Source organism: Metopolophium dirhodum, chromosome 9 (genome assembly GCF_019925205.1).
Source record: "Metopolophium dirhodum isolate CAU chromosome 9, ASM1992520v1, whole genome shotgun sequence".
Lineage (NCBI taxonomy): Eukaryota > Metazoa > Arthropoda > Insecta > Hemiptera > Aphididae > Metopolophium > Metopolophium dirhodum.
In genome coordinates this window covers 17,696,152-17,719,747 of record NC_083568.1, presented here as the reverse complement: position 1 = coordinate 17,719,747, position 23,596 = coordinate 17,696,152, and the positions used below count along the sequence as shown (strand labels likewise).

Genomic DNA, 23,596 nt, shown 5'->3' with positions numbered 1-23,596 from the left:
TTTAAATAAGTACATTTGTTTGATTCGATTTTTTTTAACAAACTATATGTAATAATTATTTGTCAATCTTAATATATTTAATTAATTAATAAAATTATTTTGATTCGATTTTTTTAACAAACCTTGTAATGATATATACCTATAATAATAAATAATAAATACCTACCTAAAAAATAAACTAATGATAATAATTAGTTTTCGCTTTTTTTTCATATGCTTTTTTTTCATTAGCTTTTTTTTCAATTTGATTTTTTATCCATCTATATTATGCATATTATGCTTTTTTTTCCTAAACTCATTTTAATAAAAATGGTACTTGAAATTGTAATTACCTATCTTCAAATAACTTATAAAATATGCCAATTTTAAATTAAAATAATGAATTTGAGATGTATAGATATTCAAACCTTTTAAGTTTTAACTGTTCTCCGACAAAAGCGGTAATTTTTACACAAAACAGTTTTTGTTAAAATCGGTTTTATTATCTTGTTATAATAATTTAAACAAGAATATAAACCATAGACACTTGCAATTTTCTCTAATTATTTAAATTAAAATTTTCTATACATGGTATACATTTCAAAATATTTTTTTTAGTCATTTATAAATAATTGTCGTTAAAATTTTTTCGTTTATGGCCCAAAAACTTGGACGCTTAATACAAGCCTCCTCGCGTAAATTGTTATAAGTGTAATTAAAAAAAAATTTCATGGTAAATTCCCATTCATTTTTTATGTTTAATAATTAATTCTAACGCATATTGAAAAAATTGGATCATCACTAGTAAACTAAAAAGTAAAAAGTTAAAAATAAAAATTGTTTCGGTAAATTTATATTAATTAATAATTATTACCTTAATTCTAATCCAAAGAATAATTATACCTATATACTATTATAGGCGTAAATATAATTTGAGATTTAGGGAGGCTGACTACTATAATAATATTGAATAAGCTCTAAATAATTTGGGAAATGTTTGGGAGGCCTAAAGCCTTCCCCCAATTTTCACCTATAATATAAAGTATAGACTACACAGTATAATATTGTAAATTAAAATATTGCATATAATATTCTAATTATTATATAAATATAAAATACTTAGGTAAAGTGCCCATCCAATACTTTCTCAGTACCCACTATCAAACGACATTTGTACCAAACTACCACCACATTTAACTATTTTAGCTGTGAAACAAATGACGAATGTCAAATAAGTAATAACTCTCACGCAACTACCCTCTATTCTTTATTCGTACAATAATAATAAGTGGCGAATGTCGAGCCGAGCGCCGGCTTGGCCGACGTGCACAATATTATTGTCCATTTTTACCGTAAAACTCATTCCACTCGACAATCCGGCAGCACTGCAACCATTTATCACTTCCACTGACCCGCCGTTCTGTGTAGTGCGTGCGTGAGCGCCAGGCCGCCGCGGAACTGTATGCTGGTTATAGTGCGTGCACGCGCCCGATTCTCCCTTTTCTCAATCAGTTGTAGTCATTCTGAATTCTGATAATCTGATTCAGTGTCGGTCGTACGACTTGGCAAACGGTTGTTCGTTGTTTCTGTGAGGTTGGTCCCGGGCAGCGCGCGCTCGAACACGGTTGTAATAATAATATTGTTCCATTCTCTTGTGTTTTTGTTTAATCGAACGTCTTTCATTATCAACGTCTTCGTTGTTGTTGTAATTATTATTACCTATTGTTCTACTTCCCGTCGACTCTTATCACACGCATAAGTGTCCCACTACCGAGACGAAAACAATAATTTTTGTTCGATTATAAAATATTAATTATTCCGTTCACATTTATCTTTTATAATATAATAAATAATTTAAAACGTGTACAATACGTCACTACATAACGTTTAACGAGATCTACGTAGCCAACCGTGTCTGTGGATTCGCGGGTTCTCTGGTCGTCCTCGTCTTCGTCGATTATCCCTCACCGTAAATGAGAACGAAACCAGCCGTGCGCCGGAATTCGTGGACTAACCGTCACTGACGTACTGTTATGGCTGTGGTCGGCCCGAGCCGACACTCCAGGGTGTCAATGTCGCTGATGCAGGGCTCGACGAACGGTCCAGTCGGCAACCACCAGCAGGCCAGCGCCTCGCAACAGTTTTTCCACGCTCAGCAGCAATCCCACCATGCCGCACAATCGGCCACTGCACATCCGGTGGACTACAAACCTGACAGACCAATTGGATACGGCGCATTCGGAGTCGTCTGGTAAGTTCACCGTCGATTATGTCGTTTTTACGGGGCTCGAAGGTATTGCTTTTGCCTTGTGTGATGTGCTTGCACACCAACCACACTCAGCATTTTACATAAATACCTTTTTGTTGTAGGTATTATAAAATATCATTAGGCAGGTGTGTTAAATGTACTTGTCATACTCATTGAAACTACCTGTAGTAGTCGGTATACCCCTGCTTTGAAACAATACCTACCCGTGAGACATAGGTTCTGTTATCCGGTATGACACATCCCTCAACATTATAGTGCTTCAGTATGTGCAAAACTTGTACTACTCAATATCCTTATAATATGTATATTACTCAACAATGGATTCTTATGAATTAAGTATGATGGTACTCGATATAATATAATAAATGTACCTAATCTCTCATATTTTGATACCCAATTGGCCAATTCAATGTAGTGAACCAAAAATACCAAGACACTGTGTTTAAAGTAGGTACCTATATCCACTTTCATAGGTACATAAATAATTTAATCCTTATACTTCAAGTATAATTTACGGATATTAGGACATTAGGTTTATGTACATGAGATATATATGTTTAACTTTTACTTTAGTATTAACTGATAAGTGATATTGTGATAACATTGTTACCATTATTAGGCAGTTCCACAATAATATGTTACCTTTACAATAAATACCAATTTCACCATTTGAAAATCAATTTAGGGCTGTTCTATTATTTAACATAGGTAGAATGATCTGTATTGACTATATTCTTGATAATTATATTAAAGCCTGTGATAAAATATAAAATAATATTAGAAATTAAGTAGAAATAAATTTATATCCTGAAAATTATTTCAAATACATAAATACCCATAAATAAATGTGTACAAAATACATAATATACCTATATTTATTTATCAATATTATCCATTAGGAGGTATATAAGGTTTATAAATAATAAATATATAACACAAAAATATAATGAAATAATATACTAAATATATGATGTACAAGTATATACACGCTTATAGTTATATGTGAAATTAATGTAGGTCTGATATTACAGACATTTTCAAGAGCCCTGAACCATTTTTATCTAGACCTGGGACCCAACTGAATAAATTTAGACCTCGACAGAGACCTATTGAAAATTATTACACAGCGCCCAATCATAAACTAAACACTGGGTTGAATAAATACAACATAAGGATTAAAATGTAAATGAGTTTATAGATAATCTCATTTAGATATCTAAGTATCTTAAATAGTTGTAAAGAAAGCTCTAAAATTAAATATTGTATTGTAGTTTTTTGTTTTTATCATATTCAATGATATTTTGATTAAAAACAATAATCTAATAGGTATTTGAATAGGTAACTCATACCTATAATAGCAATATTTATTTTGAAAATTGACTGTAATTAGGTACCCAGTAGAAACTTATATATGTTAATTTGTTTAAACATAATATTACCCCTCGTATTATCCTTAATTGTTAAACTATAACAAATTAATCTATACCTCTTCAATTTATTCATCTGAAAATCAATTATATGATATTTAAATTTTTTTTTAATTTTACGAGTTAAGAAAACCTATTATAAAAATTCCTTTACTAAGAAACATTTAAATACTGTTTATTATATTGATATATCATTAGGTTTGTTTTTTAAATACCTACCAATACTTGAATACTGTATATTTACTATTTAGTATTGAATATTAATTGGTAAATTTATAGTTACATAAAAATCTTACTCATAATTTCTAACTACCTTCTGTCAAAGTACAAAGATAAACATTACAAGGAAAACTCAGCCATGCATTTATGAGTAATGAAATAAGTAATAACATATTATGTATTATTCAGTTAATATATTAATTTTAACAGAAGACTTTATTTACTATAATATTATTACAAATTTTGATTGTTTGCGTTCTCATAATTAAGAATTTGTTTGCTTGATTTTTTTTTATTGATACACCTAACTTATATAAGCACCATTTTACCAATATAGTACTATGTACTATTTTTAAGATTACTAGTTTACAAATTACTATTTTACTTAAAGCTTACATTAAGGCTCTTGGAGCATTTTTTGTGGTATTAGACAGTCAAGTAGAAGATTAGCTTGTATACCTACTTTGACTTCCAGATGTCCGATTCCTGTTAGTGCAGTGCAACCTCCCCTAACTGGTACCTCCAAATAGTGGAAGTTTTTTAGGAACAAACTACTTACTCTCTATAAACTGAACCCTTGGAATAGCCGATAAAATTTCAATGACTAACTTTTCAATATTTAGAAGTTTTACTATATGATATGTATGAACTTGGTATGAATAGCCACTAATTTTTTTTGATTTAGGTAATTAATGAGGTAATTAATATGCCTTAAAACCAAAAATATTTTTTGCAATTATATATAGGTACAATGGCACAAATCGCAGGGGTGCTAAGACTGCTTAGCATTCTGAATTTTAATGCTAGCACCCCGTAATCACGTGATTATAACTTATAGTACTCCCGCCATAATATTTATATTATAACTAAGTACATTTTTAAAAATTCAAAAACAGATTAAAAAAATTTTGGTGCTTAAGCTTCCCTGATATTTTTTGGTAATTTTTGCTTATATATATATAATTGTTGTTATATTTCCACTAATATCTTTATGAAGTTTTGTAAATAATAGTTATTATTATGTTAATTATGGCCTTAATATAGGTTATTGTTTCTCAATATAATAACCACTTGCCCCTCAACATTCCAGAACAAAATTTTCATACTTTTATGCTTAATATAAATAATCGATACAAATACCTAAGTATAATATTTATAACACTGATTAGTATTTTTATAAAGACTGTGTGTATCAATTGTGTACAATTTAGGTGCCATATTATTTATGTACAAATAATTACAAATAAATAACTTTCAAACATTTTCTGCAATACCTTATACTTATAGCGTTATAATTATTTTTAATTTTAATATAAATATTTAGTTTATTTTACTATATTCAAACATATCTATTTTTAATAGATAATAATATTTAAATATTATGGATAACAAACATTTTACATAACATTTGAAAAATAGTAAAATTGATTCGGGGAAAGTCTGTCTGTAATCAGGAGGCTTCTGTTTTATGTTCTTAAATTTAGGTCAGTGGTGGGGAATGTTATGAGGGGCAAGTATTTTACCAAATAATAGTTTTTATTTACTTAGCTAAATATTGCATTTAATAAAAAAATAAATAGGTAGGTACCACAATCATTTTTTCTATAATTCTCAACCATTTTTAAATAGGTATGCTTAATTTAATTTCCAATAGATATTATATAACAACAAATTTTAATTTAAAATAATTATCATATTATACCTATATATGTGGAAAAGTAAAATAATAATGTTGACACAAACTATTGATATGGTATTGCCAGTATTTCATGTATTTTATCTAGGTATACTATAATTAATAATATCAAAGGGTCAATAATTTATGATAACATAATGTAAATGTACCTAATGCAGTTTTAAATAGTTTTTTGACCTACAAATTAAAAATATGAACTACGCTTTTTACATTTCAATAATATTCAAATTATTTTTTTTAGTTGTAGAACTTTTGTATAACAACATTATGTCCAAGTCACGTATGGTTTATTAAACAACTGACTATGTTATAGTTGGAGGCTGCTTAATTTGAATGCTATCAGGTATTTAAAAAAAAATAAACTAGTTGAACAATTGATTTGTAAAACAAAATTATCATTTGAAATTGTAAAGATTTTTAAATAATGTATTCCAAAGAATTTAATATGTTATCATCATTTATTAGTTAAATTTCTTCTTAATTAATATTTAAAAGAATAAATACTCTGTTATCATTATTTATCGGCCACTTAAAATTTGTAATTACCTAATCCACTTGAGGTTCTACATTAATCCCTAGCTCATATACAGCCATTACTATTGTGCTACATATTGTAGACTCGTAGAGGTTGGTATACCTAAGTAATTAGATTATTTTATTGTAAAACAAAACGCGTTTGATTTTGTTTCGGAAATTTATTCTTATTTCATGATTATTATTATTATTATCAATATTGGCGCGAATTTTGGTAAAAAAAATACAAAAGTATAAAACAGATAAAAATCGTGGTTGTTAGTTGAGCGTGAGAACGTGTCGGAAAAGTGTACAAGTCTACAAACGCATTCATATAAGTCTTATAAGAAATATTGATAATAAGTAGGTTTCCCATTATGTTGTTCTAATAGACCAACATATGACTAATATGACCTACTGATTTAATTGTTAATGTAAAAAAAAGTTTCTATGATTATGATAATATAGTGTTCAAAAAGAAAGTTTGGCCATTTTAGTAGTATAGTTTATTTTTTATAATATTCTTTGTTACTTTTCTCTACAGAATAACAACAAAATATAGAACCAACCCGAAAAAATGTTGGTGCGTTTGAGATGAAAATTGTAAAAATCCAAGGCGAACTGGGATGCCAGATGTGGGTACACATTGTCTGTTTGAGGGATCAAACCTGTTTTTTTTTGTCGTGGGTGTTTGGTTGTATGGAGACTGGATTTGGAAGGACTATTAGGGCTGCCTGTCGTAGCGTGTATAGCATAGTAGCAGGTGTGATAGCCTATTGCATGCAACCTAAACATCTGTGCACGGCGGAAAAATACCGACCAGTTATTGGATACGTCTGGACCCTTCTCAGCAGGTATACCGACTCTAACCGACTCTCAGCTGCTTCAGGATAAAGTTGCCCAATAATATACCATTCTACCTAGGTATTTCATATTATGTTGCTTTACCTGATATGCACTGTGCGTGTGCGTTCTTTGTGTTCAGGAAAAAATAATAATACGCATATAAGTTATAATGCTCACAAATCTTTTCGTACGTGCATAAATATAATATTCTGTATAATATATATATTAATATCATTGTTGAGTATATTTCAATTGACTTTATATGATAAAGCTATTTGCTTTTGTGGCTCTGCCAGTAGTTTAATTTTTTTTGGTATTTTATTATTACGTAATCACTTTATAACGTTTTTGTTGCGGCCTTCTAAAATGGTACTCATTTATTTTTTATTCTCCCTTTAAACTTTTGCTGTTGGTCCTATGTTTTATGTTTCTTTTGTTCTCGTTAGACAGAAGTGAGGTGAATAAGAAAGAGACTGTATATACGATATTGTTTTATTGTAGTAATTATTACTAGCAAGTGCCCTTATAGTATTGCACAATGGTTTGTACTGCTATATTTGCTTTTACATATATATATACACACTTATATTTAATCTGTACATATTAGACTAACTACTAAGTCACCTACCAGTGAGGCCTCTGTCGTAACTTTTAAGGTTGCCCTGGTTTTTGTATCGGTATAAATGTATAATCAACGAACCAAAACCTATTCGGACTGGAGCCGCCCCATATAGACGTTATGCTTCAACTGTATCTACCCACATATAGATGTATAGATGTTGTAAATCCTGTAGTCCACATTTATTTAATACTTACTGAAAATATAATAAATTAATATTGCTACAATAATAGGTAAACTTTTATTAAAATCATAATATAAGAGTCATTTAATTTAATATTTATCATTGAGTGGCTATGATAAAATTCTTTATATTCTCGAATCGTATCATCTTATAATATACAATTAAAGTTTAAATTTTACTAAAATAACATAATATGATTCTTGACAAAACGTTGAAATGTATATTGACAGATATATTGATATGTGCATTATCATAGTTAAGCCAAAATATATGACTTAAGAATTTAGTTGGTTCTTTCTAAAAATGTATTGAATTCAACTGATGAAACCTAATAAAAATGAACAAATAACCAAAAGTCGTCCTTTAATCAATAAGTAATAATTTTTAATTACTCTAATGTTTTCGGTATTTGACTTATTATTATTATTATTCGTAGCCAGTAGGCATATTATATAATACTACTTAATGACGGAATACTTGTTATTATTAAGTATCTCTCTTTCTCTCTCTACCTATGTGCGTTGATGGCTGTAAAACGTCCGATATAATGATATACGTTGTATAAATGTATAATGTACGTTGTAAATATTCTAAAATAATGTGTTTGACCATAGTACAGTAATAACTAAGAACACAATAACAACTTTTCATAATTTAGTCCAAAAGTCTTAGCATATATAATTGACAAAAGTGTATTATTGCTGAACTTAGTTAACATAATCGGATCTCGAACAGTCGAAAATCCGATATTTTTAGCAAGGTATTAATTTTCCCTCACTAGGCTGACGCACACGCTGCGTCGTGTAATATAAATTAAATACTTAATGCAGACCGTGAAGTATATACGAAACAAAAAATTGGAATTTCGAAACGGACGAACCTTTGTGCATGAACACATTTTATCAGTTTATAGATTACACACAATATAATATTGTCGTGGGTCAATGTTAACGTACACAATCACACAAGTATACGCACAACGTATGGTGAACACATACTATATGTATTATGTGTGTGTATTATACAACTGCGCCGTTAAGTTGATCAAACCATATTTAATTTAGTGATCCGTTCGAGCAGAGTTTGTGTGCTGTACACATATAATATATAGTGGGGCGGACGACGGGTACAACAACCGAGTCGGTCGTCGCGGCTGCTACTTTAAATGAATCGATATTTACGTCGCTCGCATACCATATAGGCCTCCGTGTGCTGCATGTATACCGTCGTTTAGAAGCCAACTGTTCCCAACTACGTCCTGTGTCAGAATGGCGTGTAGGTATATAATATAGAATGTGTGTTTTTGTGTGGAAGGGTCATTGTTCACGGGGTATTTTTTAATGATTATTATTATGTAAAAAAAAAAAATAATAACCTAACCTTATAGTATACAGTATTATAGTTATATGTGTGTATATAATAAACACAAAACCTGAAGAGAGAAAGACAACCCACTAGAGAATTCGACTGCGGTACTCTGATGCAGTACATGCGCATGCGTATACCGTTGTACGCGGCATAACACTAATTTCCCACGAAGAAAACCGTCGTGTGACCAGACGCGAGTTTCAAATAAACAGTTTCGACCTCCTCCCTCTACTCTTACTTCGAATGTCTTATATCTTATGTCTCGTATCTTATGATATTATATATTAGGTACCTACGTGAATTTATTACTCGCTCTCGTTATACAAACTCTGGTTGAAAACCTATTCAGTCAATAAAGGACGATTATAATACACGTATGAACGAGAACTCTTGTGACGTGCGACGACGCAGCACTTAACAAATTTTTTTTATTATTATTAGCTATATATTATTATTATGTTCTTATGATACACATGTGTTGTTTTTATTGTTTAATTTCGTGTGTATACAACGAGGAGGCCGTGTATTATTAGGTATTCATATATATGTGTGTGTGTGTGTGTGTCGTGGATGTATGCTTATTTGTGGTTGAGAATATCTAACCGGTGCTGCTGGTGGTCGGCTGCTGTATATAAGATTGCAAGCTGTGGTGTGTCAGCCACCTGCTGGATTGTAGCAGGCAGTTGTCGAGACTCTGGTACAGGTGTCCGCAAAAGTAGTATATGTAGAAGTTGAAATCGTATAAAAACAAAAATACAAAAAATAACAGCTATCGAGGTGTTTTGATATAGGAGTTAAATTCGTATATATCAGTATAAATAATTAATAATAATTATATATTTATATACGGTTGCGTGTGGGGAGTGAAACGGTTATGAAGGAACCGCGGTGAGAGTAGGAGATACACATCTTTATCGGATCAAATAATATGTGCGGTCTGAAAACCGTGGTATGTGCCTGGTAGCGCTCGTATAGAAGTTATTAAATTAATATGTCCTTGAAACTTACAGCACATATAATACGTACGTGTATATAATACACGCATGTACCTATACGGCGCGGCGGTACTAACCAAAAAGAAATAAATCGAAAGAATACCAAATGATATAAATTATAAACAATAAATATGAAAACGGCGGTGCGGACTATGTAATAATGCGGAGTTCAAATAGCATAATATAATAATATGTAAGTACTTTAATAATTAGACTTGTGTTCAAAAAAAAAAAAAAACATAATTTAGGAACACGGTGCAATGTAAAATATAGGATGGGTCGACACGACGATTGCCAACGAACGGTATTCGGTCGGAAAACGCGTTGTCCTCTTCAATCGGGACGTAACGTAGTCTTTGTTCCACTTGGCGTTTTGATATGAAACGAAAGCATAACAATGAAACCTCTACACCGTCTCTACGCTTTCTTTTTCCCATCTACTAAATCAGTAGCAGTTACACAGTCAAATATCTCTCGTACATACAATGATCAAATAACTGTGAAAAATGTTATTAAAAAAAGTTGTATTAAAAAAATATATGTAGATTCATGTACAGCATGGTGGAGGGAAAAATATACCCGCAACATGATCAATTTATTTTGCAGTAGTTGTCCGAATTGTTGAATGACGAAGAGGAGTGACCTTCTCTCTAGTCTCTAGTATATAAGTATTATTTATGTTAATACATAAATAATTAGTTAGGAAAGATAGCTTATAATATTATTATCTATATTTTATCTATCGGTTTTCAGACAATATTTTGTAACCTTTGTGTTTTGCCTCAAAAAAAATACTAAAGCGCTATTTGGAACCAGGTGTATAAACGGTTACAATATATTGTATCGGTTGATAAGTGATAGTCCTAAGCCTAAAAAGTCCAGTATATAATATATCGATAATATAATATATAACAATATACATAATATATTATAATGATTTCTCAGTTTAATTAACTATCGTCATGACGTCATATAAATAATATGTATTAAAAAAAAACGGGTAAGTGAATGTCGCTCTGCTGTACAGTAGGTTACAAGTGGGTCAATGTATAATGGATTGTATTTAAACTTGAATTCAATGATATAATATCATTGAATAAGAATATTGTATAAGAAAAACTATTCTGAGCGGAGACTGTTTGTCAGTCTGGCTTTTTAAATTGTTATTATTTATTATATCCTGTAAGTTGAATTGAAATTAAAATATTATTATTTTTATTCGTTTCTAAGGTGATAAACAAAGCGTTAGAAATTAAAATTCCATTTTTAGCGGTTTTTCGTAATTTGTCGGTCGTTTTTCCCATGGCATTATATAACTATTGAGAAAATCGAAAAATGACCTCTCTAAAGTACCATCTTGATCTAATTTGCTAAAAGATAAGGTACTTTATATTGAAATCGAAGCACTCCTTCTGGTAAAAATTTTTTATACAGGATAAAATAAAAAAATAAACACTACTACTGTATAACCACAACGCAATGATTATAATTACCAAGTATAAAATATACTTACTTATATTACCTATAAAAATAAATCAACATTATTATTCATACATAATATATTATAATGATTTCTCAGTTTAATTAGTATTAACTATCGTTAAGACTATTTATTAATTTTGTCAGGTAAATCATTTAGTTACAATTTATATTAAAACTAATTATGGAACGTTTGATCGTGCATCACATCGTATTTTTCTTTTTACCTAATTATATGTATCGGGCTTTTTCACCACCGACTTTTTATGCTTAGAACTTTTTTACCGTTGAATTTTTATGCCTCGAAGGCTCGAACTTTATATCCACGGACATTTTGGTAGTCTACTCGGTAAAATGTACCAATATTCGTGTTTAATAAGTTATATTTTTGTATTTTATCATATTATGTGAAGTGGTTATCATCATCACGTTGATAAACTTATAGACGTCATATCGGTGCGATATACGATCGGAAACCGACCCTGACCTAAGGGGAAACCGATTCATATGCGCCAAAAGTGTTTTTTTCTTTACAGTACACTGTTTCCGTGGATTTTTGCGTCTCTGCCAAACATAATTTCTTATTCATAATCACATTGTAAGAATAGAACATTAGTCAACTTTTAACAAGGCCATATAGATTCAATGAAAATTGTATTAAATCAGCATAATTATTGTTATCTGTATTGTGTTTATATATATATATGTATTTATAGGTACCTACAGTGTACCCAAGTTTAATATTATAATAACAGCGTTTTAATTGTATTTGCAGGGCTGTAACAGATCCACGAGACGGACGAAGAGTCGCGTTGAAAAAGCTTCCAAATGTTTTTCAATCACTAGTCTCCTCGAAACGAGTTTTTAGAGAGTTAAAAATGTTATGCAATTTCAAACACGAAAATGTAAGTTTTTTAAAAGCTATTCATTTTGTCGTTTTTAATGTTAAAAATTACTATCAATTTTTTTTCCTTTTGTATAGGTATTATCCGCCCTTGACATTCTGCAACCGCCTCATTTGGATTTCTTTCAAGAAATGTATCCTTTTTATTATGTTTTAATCGACCACAGGTAGGCCATGCCATTTATAGGCAATCCGGAAAAATTTGTTATATTTTCCGTAATAACTATCACGGTGTGTGTGCGCGCGCGTGATGAAGTGATGGATAATTCGATGACATTAAATTGTTGAGTGGCATAGGACCGTGCATTCCTATCGAGCATTAGTCACCCGGTTTATAACAATGTTACCTACCTCGCCATTATAAACCAGTATTTCCTGTCTCTTCTTTGTTTCTCATAGGTCTTTAGTAATAGCGGGTTTATTCGCCCTAGACTGGGCGGCTGTTTAACGCAGCCGCATACATTCATATTCACTATTTGGATGTAAAATATATGTTATTTTTAACTTGTAAAATATAAGAGTAAGTACATAAAGGATTTTGTTATAGGTGCTCATAGGTGTCTGCACACGCGCGCACGTGTAAGTGTATGTGTAATAATTCGTATGTATAATATTATGTACAATGTATAGGTACATTGTATTACTTTTTTTTGTTGTATTTTCAAAATACGTTGGAATCGTGTTTTGTCTCTAGGTATTATTGTGAGTGTTTGTAACTGTAGACAACACGTATACGGTGTTTATGGTTTCATTTGAGTGCATATACCTCTGAGGTTATTGTTGTATATGTATGAAGATAGCGCGATATTTTTAACATACAATTATTGACGATCTCTAGCGACTGATTTTTCTTCAATTTTAGTTGTAACTTGTAAACTATTATAATGATAATTGATAGGTAAAGATGGCACCACCCTTTTATATTTTATTGAATTTTGAATACAAATTAGATGCATAGTAATAATCGCCAAAAATAAAATCCTTTTGTTTGTAATTGTTATACAATATAATTGTCAATGGCGGAAACCGTTTTCAATAATATTTGCTAATGCTATACCATTTTAAGATTTAAATCCGGATGCTTATGAATTAGAAAAATTATTTATTTAAATCAGTAATCACACATTTATAAATACTATAGGACATTAGGTCTAGCCGTCTAGGGAGAATAAATTAATTTATTGTTGTATTGATGCTTACATTAAAATTGCAAAATAATAAGTTGTTTATAAACTTAAAAATAATTCATAAACGTTTGCTGAGCTACACCCCTCTTATTGGCTCTTGGTGTACGGGTTTGATGTTTGGAAAATCTCTGAATTTACGTTACGTCCTGCGAAAAAAAGGCAATGGTGATCAGTAGACCGTTTGAACATGTGAGGGTGAAGGTCGTTCAACTCTCCGTGTTTTCCCGTCAGTCGCCCTTTGTGCAAGTACACGTTATTCCCCTTTTACATTTTTTTTCTGTTGACGGTTACTTTTTGAGTTAAAACCAGTTGAGTTGGCTGCGGGATACGCGTTTATAATATTATAATATAGCATATACCTACTCTATATGACTATATAGTATATATTGAATACGGGCTTTATTCGAGTAATACTGTAACAGCCCCCGTTTGTATTAACTCATTTTCCCATAATCATCTGCTCTAATCAATAATATTAAAGTTGTATAATATAAAGAGAGGGGGGGATATAATATGTATGTATTATAATGTAATATGCTCCGGTTTTTGTTATCTTGTTTGATCGTGTTAGATTGTTAAATTGTTTTTAAAAAGTACACTTTTTATATGTAGGAATCAAATGTATCATTGTTGCTGCTTTTTAAAACACATTTTCTTGTTTAACTCGATTCATTCAAATAAAAAAAAAACTAAAAGTGTGTATAATTAATATTTACGTTAATTATTTCAAAAAACCTAATTGAAAACTCGATTATTATTATGTTTCGTTAAATACGTTTAAGTATATTTCCATTTTTCTTAAAAAAAAACCATTCTAACATTTTAAATATCTGTACGACTATACCTAATTAAATTTATTTTTGGATATTATTTTTTTTTCACTGTAGTAGCGTTTATATTCTCATTCTAGTATATTATTATTTCAATAGATGGCTTTAACTTTTTAGAGGGTATCAGCTCATTATTTGTTTTATTTATCTGGCTCTTATGAAACATCAGGGTTGTTATGTTTAAAACAGTGTACAATCCAAGTGAATATTGTGTTTTTTTGGTTTATTATTAATAATGAATAACAATATATATCCTTCAGAAAAAAAGTTAAACTACCTATTAAATAATTATATTTATTACAATCTTTTATTTTTAATTTTTTTTAAATTTTATTGAATAAATTACTAAATTAAAAATGTTTTTACTGAATAGTTAATAAATACTTAGTATAATGTCCACATAAAACATCCATTCAGAAAATTTTTAAAATACTTTTAAAATTTAAAAAATGTAATAAATAAACGGTGAAACATTTAATAGTACACGGGATATTGGCACATCGTATATAAGTAAATTACATATTAAATTATAATTAAGTTATTCTAAATATACTGTTTAAAACAAAAAATACAGCTTTTTTTCTTCAAAAATGTGCTTTTAAATTTTTAACCTTATTACAATCAAATAATAATAAAGAATAAAACCAATATGTCAAATATTCCTAAATATTATACTCTATGATTTTAGTATGTATTATGTAATAGAATATTTAACTCTAAGATTACTTAAAAATCATTAAAAAAAACGATCTTACGTGAATGCGTTGTATTTATGTATTGTGTGTGGGTCTGAGAGAGAAAACAAATAATTACGCTGACATCCTTTTAATAATATTAATTTTTTTTTAGTAAGAAATTATGATTTATTTATGTTCAAAAACTGCGATTTTTTTCATTTTTCAAAATTAATCTCTTTATTTATCTTATATACCAATTACCAAGTACACTATATATAGTATAGTACTGTAGTCAGTAATAGCTTAAAATTGTTTACTACCTTACTAAAGAGGTCGATGCACACGCATTTGTTGACTCCGACTTAAAAGTGCATAACAGTAAATTTACGTTTAGCAGATCACGTTAAAGCGTTTTTAGTTTATAAATTAGAGTGAATCTATTATGAAACTTATTGTAAGAACATTATCTATGTTTGAATGTGGGTTTTTTATTCATTATAATTTTTAAACTAAAAAAGCTAAACGTGAACTGCTGAGCGTATAAATTTGCTTATATGTTACGCACTTGTAAGATGGAGACAAAAAAATGCGTGTGTAGCGTCCTCTCAAACGAGCTGTTTGCTAGAATTTGATTTGCTAACCAAAAAAGTTAATAGCGTATATTAAATTATGTGTACTTGATAGTCGAAGTATGATTTTCCTTGTTCACGATAAATTCAAAAAGAAAAATAAATAATAATATCATAATACAGTTTTTACGAACATTTTAGTCAACAAGGAAAACTACTTGAATGTGTCATATGTTCGTAATATTGTTTTCGTGCTCGTTCCGTATTGACGCAAACTTATATAATAAATATAGAGTAGCAAGTGGTGCTTTATATATAGCACCCCTGAAAGAATAGTGAAAAACACAAATCAAAATATCAAAATGTTGGGAAATCGACTTTTAATGTTTCATTATGTAATTTAGTCATTATAAATAGGTTTTTTAATTAATTTTTCTTTTATCAATCTTATATTATTCTTCATAATATTGTATAGTTTACTTGCATATGCTTAAAATAATAATTTAAGTACTATATTTCACCTATGTTTTGTTATATATCTGATTTAAGTTTGACTTGTGTCATTTTTTTAAGCAGAAATAATGACAAGTAAAAAAAAAAAATTAGATTTACAATAAAACAAAGGTCAAATGGTACTTAATTTATCATTTTAAGTATACTAAAATATAAAGGATAAAATTCTGAAAATTTTGATGGTAATAACTCGAAAAACGTATTTTTTGAGTTGTGTCACTATTCTTTCAGGGGTGCGATCTATCATGTTCAAGACGAGTGGTAAGCATATTATTGTATTAATATAAATCTATTAAGGAAAAAGTCCGGTGGTGCTAAATGATTTTCCTGGAATTTTCTATACTACAGGGTGGTTTCCGATGGTTTTAACTTTAATGATGATGATGACAACGACTGCCGTAATGAACACAAAGTAGCTACCGCACTTTCTCTTCTATTCGCTAGTCGGAAAAGGGAAAATGGTTTTTTGTCTATTGTATTTTTCTTTCTTCATCAGCGACAGTTCAATACTCTAATACTTAATACGCATTATAACTACTATAGTCGCTCTTGTAATATTGTATTTTAGCTCTCTAGTCTCTGCAGTGTCGTGTCCTGCATGACGGTGTATAATATTGTTTCGTCGGTGTCTAGTGCAGCAAAAGGACACCGCGCAGGGCTGCAATGCGGGTACCTGTACCTTCTTAAATTTATCGTATCTGCCATTGTCTGGGGACGCATTCCGAAAAATCCGTATAAAAAGGGTCCGTCGGTCTATACTATTCTCCTCTGGGTGTGTGTGTGTGTTTAAGTGCATTTATTTCATGTGTACGTATGTATCCGGCACATTCGGTCCTGCGTTCGTGTGTGTATGCCTACCTGCTGAGCATATTATCATTATTATTATTATTGTACACACATATATGCGAGTGTGTAAAGGAGGCGCTGACGCCGGAGCGCTGTACAGGGGGAAAACTGGTTCACCGTACAAAGACCCATAGACCCGGGCGAAGACGTTCCGCGCGCGCGTGTGTTCGCGTCGCCGCCGTTTCCCCGCACAATGTCCCGGCCTAACGCCGCCGCCCGGTAGTAACACAAAACCGACGGTCGACCGCCGCGGTACGCGACCACTGTTGTTGCGACGGCTATCACCCGTCGGTGACTGGCTTGGCCGGTGGTGCGGGGGAGGTGTCGAAATGTTGGTAACCTTGACGGGAAAATTGTTGTTGTTGTATGTGTGTGCATTGCCGGCCGGGTGTAATTGACCTGTGCCGCCTCAGTATAGAGTGAAAAAAATTTATATAATATTATATTTTATAATAATAAATATTTTATATTATATTATTATTTTAATACAAAATATATTATCGTAAAACATAATGTATGTGAATGTGTTCACTGTGCATGCCCATCGTCTGTTTCCCGATGTGTTATGTCGTCGCGCGCACTGCACTTTGCAATATTGGCTCACAAATTGTATTATGATAGAACGTACTTATTTGCAGTGGCGTCATTTGGGGGGGGGGGCAAGGTGGGCATTTGCCCCTGTCTGATTTTAAAAGCAGCCCTATGGGCCGGTGTCCAGTTGTTGCCGTTTTACCATTATTATATTTTATTAGTGCAAAAACGTGCCTATAATAATGTTATAATAATATTTTTAGTCAAACATTTGCTGTCTGGGAATTTTATAATATTTTCAGAAAATATTATAGTATGTACTAAGAAATTATTGTCACAATGATACATTTTTACTAATTGATAGTTCGAATATATTTAGACGTATGCGGGGACGTACACATTGTATGTATGTATTTATGTATGTTTGTTTGTGTGAGTGTGTTTTGTGAAGGAAAATGAACAGTTAGTATCATAATCTCGTATAGTTTAATTTCTAAAATCTAAAATGATTACAAATTCTAAAAACAACAACCGATTGACGCTCTTATTATTTATCATTGATCACGACTTCATAACTTGCGATAGTCGTGTATGATTCAACTATTCTGCGTATTGTGTTAATTTAGTTGAGTACCTAAATTAAAATTAATTTTTTTCGCGACGCATGTTTACATTAATCTTTTAATTTGGGAAAAATATGATCTAAAAAAAATAGATGGGTGGTTAAGGGGTGCGACTAAAAATATAAAATTACCGCAAACTGCTCGAAAAGTATCGAAAATAATTTCTAGCATGTTAATAAACAGACAAAACTTGAGCCGGTAAGCGAGCAATAAAAAAAAAATATATTATAATTTCAGATAATATTAATTTGTAAATATATCATATACTTATATAAGATATATATATATTATATAATATATACTTATATACTTATAATGAATCAGGTAAAATTGATTTATAGATAAGGCTGTTAATAGATTTTCAAAAATAAAAAAAAGAAGATATCTTAATAAACTATTAATATTTTTGCGGTTTTTTTTTTACCCATTCGGGCCGGTCTAAACCTTTGCCCCCCTCTATTGAAAACTGAAATGACGCCACTGCTTATTTGCCTACTTAACAATTTACAGTAATAATTGCGCGCTTGCATGCGTACTTCTACTCCAAAGTGCAGTTTGCAGCGTAATATTTTCGATCATATTTTGATACGAATTGTTTTTTTCTGTTCCGTTTTTACTCTCGCTGTCTGTATTTTTCGTTATTCATTCCCCAGGTAATCATCATCAGTAGTTGCACATGACATGGTGCAGTTATATATCTAGAACGGATCGATCGTTCCGTTTTCTCGGAACTGAATTTTGTTTTTTAACAGCGTTTTGTCAAGCTAAATAATATAGGAAATAGTAATATCGTGTTTTCTAATTTGGGTTACGGGACGAAACTAATTTCGTTAACGGACACGCGTTCTGTACTCCACGTTCACCGCGCATAAGCGTGCGCTCCGATGCGCAATATATACGATGAGCTTGTTGCAACGTTCTACATTCGTCGTCTCGGAGATACGCGATGCCAGCAACAAAAACGATATAAAGACGTATTGGATTATCTGAGTAAATAGACTATGTAATAATAATAATATGTTGTATTACTTGTGGGAAATTTAAACAATATACCCGTACGCACGTGATTCTGAGGGTGCGTGGACGTGTCTATTGCATAGGGTAAGTATCCCCTGTTGACTCAAATTGGTTTTTATTTTTTTCATTTATAGTTTATACGTAATACAAGTACATAACGATCAATGAAACCGTCAATCGTTAACATATGATTTTTGAACAAAATTAAGACATTTTGTTAAAAGAACCTAATGATGTCAAAGAAAACACTAATTTGTGTTGCAGTGATTATATCGTATTTTAAGGTTGTAATATAATGCTGGTACCTAACCTAACATTTAGTCCAAAATTCCTCTATTTAGAAAAAACCGTGCACGATCATTATGAGCGGATCTGCTCGAAAATATTTTTTTTTTCGAAAGGAATCCTTTCCACGCTAATAAGCTCCATACAGTTTTTACGGCTTGTTCTAGTTGTCGGTTACAATATCATAATATATAATATATGATGCTGTACAACGATGGAATGTTTTTCTTCCGGTCTCCGCTGGCGAAACGAGACGCTCGAATCATTTGTGTGCTTATCTGTGTATGGACATGGACACAACAGCGGTTGCTTGTCCCAACTCCCAACTATTACGCGGCTACTATACGTGTATTTTTGGGATGTGTTATTTTTTCTTCCTCTCATATTTGCGTTCACAATATATTATAATCGATTCGGTTCAGTGACTTTCTTCGGCTTTAAATTAAGAGAAACCTTGAACATGGCGGTGGTTTTTCTACGATATCTGTTACGACCGGCACCCGACCCGACCGTAGCCCGTGCATTCCCGCGAGCGCTCCAAGGGCACCTGCCGAGGCTTCTCCCTCTTTCCAACTCCGGTCTCTCTGTTTTGGCCGTCCGCAACCGACAAACCCCCAAAAAACCGACGCGTGTAGTACGTATATTATATATGTACGCTTCCACAGCCGTTTCTCCCCTTTGTTACCCGCACGTATTGATCATTCCCAGCCCCTGACAAATACGCCGTAGATATATGTAATAACAACTGCAGCAGCATCAGCATCAACTATATAATATAATACGCGGGTGAAAAGCAGGAGAAAAAATCGAATCTGGCGGTGGAGGAGCCCTTTTCGCTTTTCCCTAAAGTCCGCGTCCGGTGTGTGTGTGTGTGTGTGTATGACGCGTGCGATGACGCGGGTATGGCCTTTGCTGCGTGGTTGCTGCTGCTGAAAGGGTGGCAGTGGAAGTATATAGTAAGCCACGTATACCGCCTTTGCCGCCCTTGGTGGGCGCCACCCGCCCGGACCGCGAGGGGAAAGGGCAGTAATTTAAAATCCCACGGTGGTGGCGGGGCGCGGCGTAATGATACGGTCGTCATGGTTACGGCCGAGGCAGATGGCCCGGCGACTCGACCCGAGACCGACGACGCCCCTGTTTCCTCTCGGTGGCTGTGTCCCGCCCCTTCCCGCTCTGCGATGCACCATCCCTCTGTGACGGGTCGTTTATTGGCGGGGGTGGCGGAGTGTGGACCGCCAGAAGGGGATTAATAATTTTGCGAGCCCGGGAGATCGTTAAAAACGCGAGACGGTGCAGCCGCGGCGCTCTTCGTATATTTATATTATATTGTGTGTCTGTATATAAATTTGTGCCCAGGCACTAAAATATATATTTCGTATTTGCACACTAAAAAATATAAAAGTAAAAAAGTCATTCCTCTATGTATAGAGTGAGCAGAGCTGATCGAAAAGGGTCAAACATATTTGCGTTTCCTGTATTACCGTTTCACTTCTTTGCTCTAGATATTATATGTATATAATCACACTTTTGATCTGCTCAGTAATCAGTATACCTAATATTATAATCCCTATCATCGGACCCGTGTAACTCAGCCAACGTTTAACCAGCCATTGAGAAATCGGCTTACTGCTGTACGAGACCCAATACGGCCATAATCGCCGTACGGGAGTAGCGGTATGTATGCCGTTGTTTATGCAGCAGTCCCGGAAATAATGATGACGACTGCGTCTTCAAAAAGATGCGTCGCTGTCGTTGCGCGTTTTTATTAATCATAGCGATTACACATGCACTGTAGGTTTATAGTATATGCTATACTTAGTAATCTCATTTTTAAATTGTCTCATTTGTATCCATTATTATACGAATTTCTGAGTAGGTACCTATAATATAATAATCGATTTCGAACAGAATCAGTTCAAGAGTTGTGCAATTAACGTGACTTTAACCGTCGGAAGGTTATTGACTGTTGTTTATCGTGTTATACGTATACCTACGTAAAATTACGAGATTTTTTCATCGTGCCGTAGCACAATATTTATTATTGTATGTGTGTATGCAGCGTGCACACAATATAATCGTAGAGTCCACGTTAAACGTTTTATAATCATATATTTACATCACCCTGGGTTGGCTACATAATATAGTCTTAACGTAATAAGTATGTAAAAGAAAAAAATATTCAACGCATATGTTTTTCCTAATTAAGGAGGTCTTTTAGATTTATTATTACATCTATACACTATATTATTTAGTATATTATGCTTATATGCTTTGACTGCATTCGTGCAACCATGATAGTGAATTTATTTAATAGTTAATTGTATACTATAATATTATATAGTATGAATGCAAATAATTATTCAAATTAAAGTGTTAACTGGCAAATATTTATTTAATGTAATTTAACGACTTCGACTGCGCAATACGATCTTGTTTCAAGTTATTTTTTCAACCGTTATTGTCGTGAATTTTATATTATTCACTACGTTGCTGAACGGCCACTTTCAAGATGTGTAATTCAAATTGCGTTAAATTAAAAATATTGAGCACGTATACACTTACTGCCACGTTCTAATCCAAGAGGAATTTGCGCATATTTATCGCTGAGATACTCGTTGGGTCCGTTCGTCCGATCAACGTCGACGACTTATTATGCTCACTGTAATACATCTTCGTATAGACTATATGTAGCGTTTATAATATATAAGGTAACGTCTGTTCTGTAAACAATAAATATTAGTTTTCTTTTAGTGTCTCGGATTAGTTCTTTGTATTTCAATTATTTCGAGAGTTTTAAAAATTCCATTGAAAGTAAAATGCAATTGCTGCACGTTAAACTCATATTTAAATTTTAAATACATGATATACCTATCTTACAGACTCGATGATACACACATGTATATATTTTAACAAAACGAGGTCATCAATCTTAGCTTTGTAGTTTTATCCGGTTATGTTCCATAAAAATTTAAATATTTGGTCTATTTTTTCATTTATGCATATGGCGCATAAATATTCGATATTTACAATCTGCGAACTGATAACGGCCACATGCGCGTTTAAATAACGTCGTCTCCTCTTTCGTGCATTCGCCTACCTATCTGCCATCTAGTGCTCTCTCTCTCTTTCTCCTCCCCCCTTATTTAGTCATCATTGAATCAACTCAAAAATTATTTCAACGATTTGCACAGGTCTTCTCTCCCCGCGTGTCGTCGAAACACAAATAGATTTGGGCAATTAAAATGTGTGTTTGCGTCATGTATTGCACACACATACATACATACACTGAAGCGTGTGTAGTTATGTGCAGAGAACTCTGGCGGAAATTGAATTATTATAACGTGTGCGTCTGTGCATAATTTATATATATGTATATGTGTATGCATGGTACAAACTAAAATCATTTAAACTCTGCGAATATATTATTATATTATAAAAAATACACGTCCAGCATACAGTCGGACAGCCCCCCCCCCACGGGTAAACCAGACGCAACGCTTATAGTCAACGACTACCCTTTAAAAAATTATTTTCTGCCTCCGATTATTATTTCGTCCCCTCGGTGCGTGTTGTTTAGGTCGTCATCGTCATCGTGGTATAATGTAATAGAACAATAATAATTTTGATACTACTTACACGTAAAAACATAATATTTTAACATCGAATTGGTCGATTTTTCGAATGATTTTAACTGTCGACATTTAATATGAACATTTGAAAACTGCGTTTGCTCGTAAAAGTCTACAGTAGGTACCTGCAACTTTGAGAAGGTATACTCATATAGTCGTGTTTATAGATTGTGCTTGTTTATGATCGGGTCATCAGACGATTTTTTTCTACAGGTCCTCCTTTGTTGTATATTTATAAATATATTGTGCTACTTACATTGCGTGTGTTCGACAGCGAAGGCGACCTGCAGCCCTAGCTCGTGCGTGTTAGTAAGTATCGCGCTTTTATCCTCTCTGAAGAGTGGAGGCAGTCGTCACGTGAGACGGTGGTGCAGTATATGGTGCACAGTCC

The 23,596-nt window shown here is 32.3% G+C and overlaps 1 protein-coding gene across 2 annotated transcripts in view; it reads left to right on the top strand.

The window, feature by feature from the left end:
- The first annotated feature begins 1,484 nt into the window (after positions 1-1,484).
- LOC132952959 (serine/threonine-protein kinase NLK) overlaps positions 1,485-23,596 on the top strand; it is a 30,260-nt gene continuing 8,148 nt past the window's right edge. The window contains exons 1-3 of one of the 2 annotated variants that reach the window (XM_061025486.1): positions 1,485-2,230; positions 12,370-12,499; positions 12,577-12,632. In XM_061025486.1, coding sequence (XP_060881469.1) covers positions 2,013-2,230; positions 12,370-12,499; positions 12,577-12,632 — 404 coding nt within the window. In that variant the 5' untranslated portion in view covers positions 1,485-2,012. The remainder of the gene's footprint in view (positions 2,231-12,369; positions 12,500-12,576; positions 12,633-23,596) is intronic. The other variant, XR_009665542.1, reaches the window with a different exon arrangement.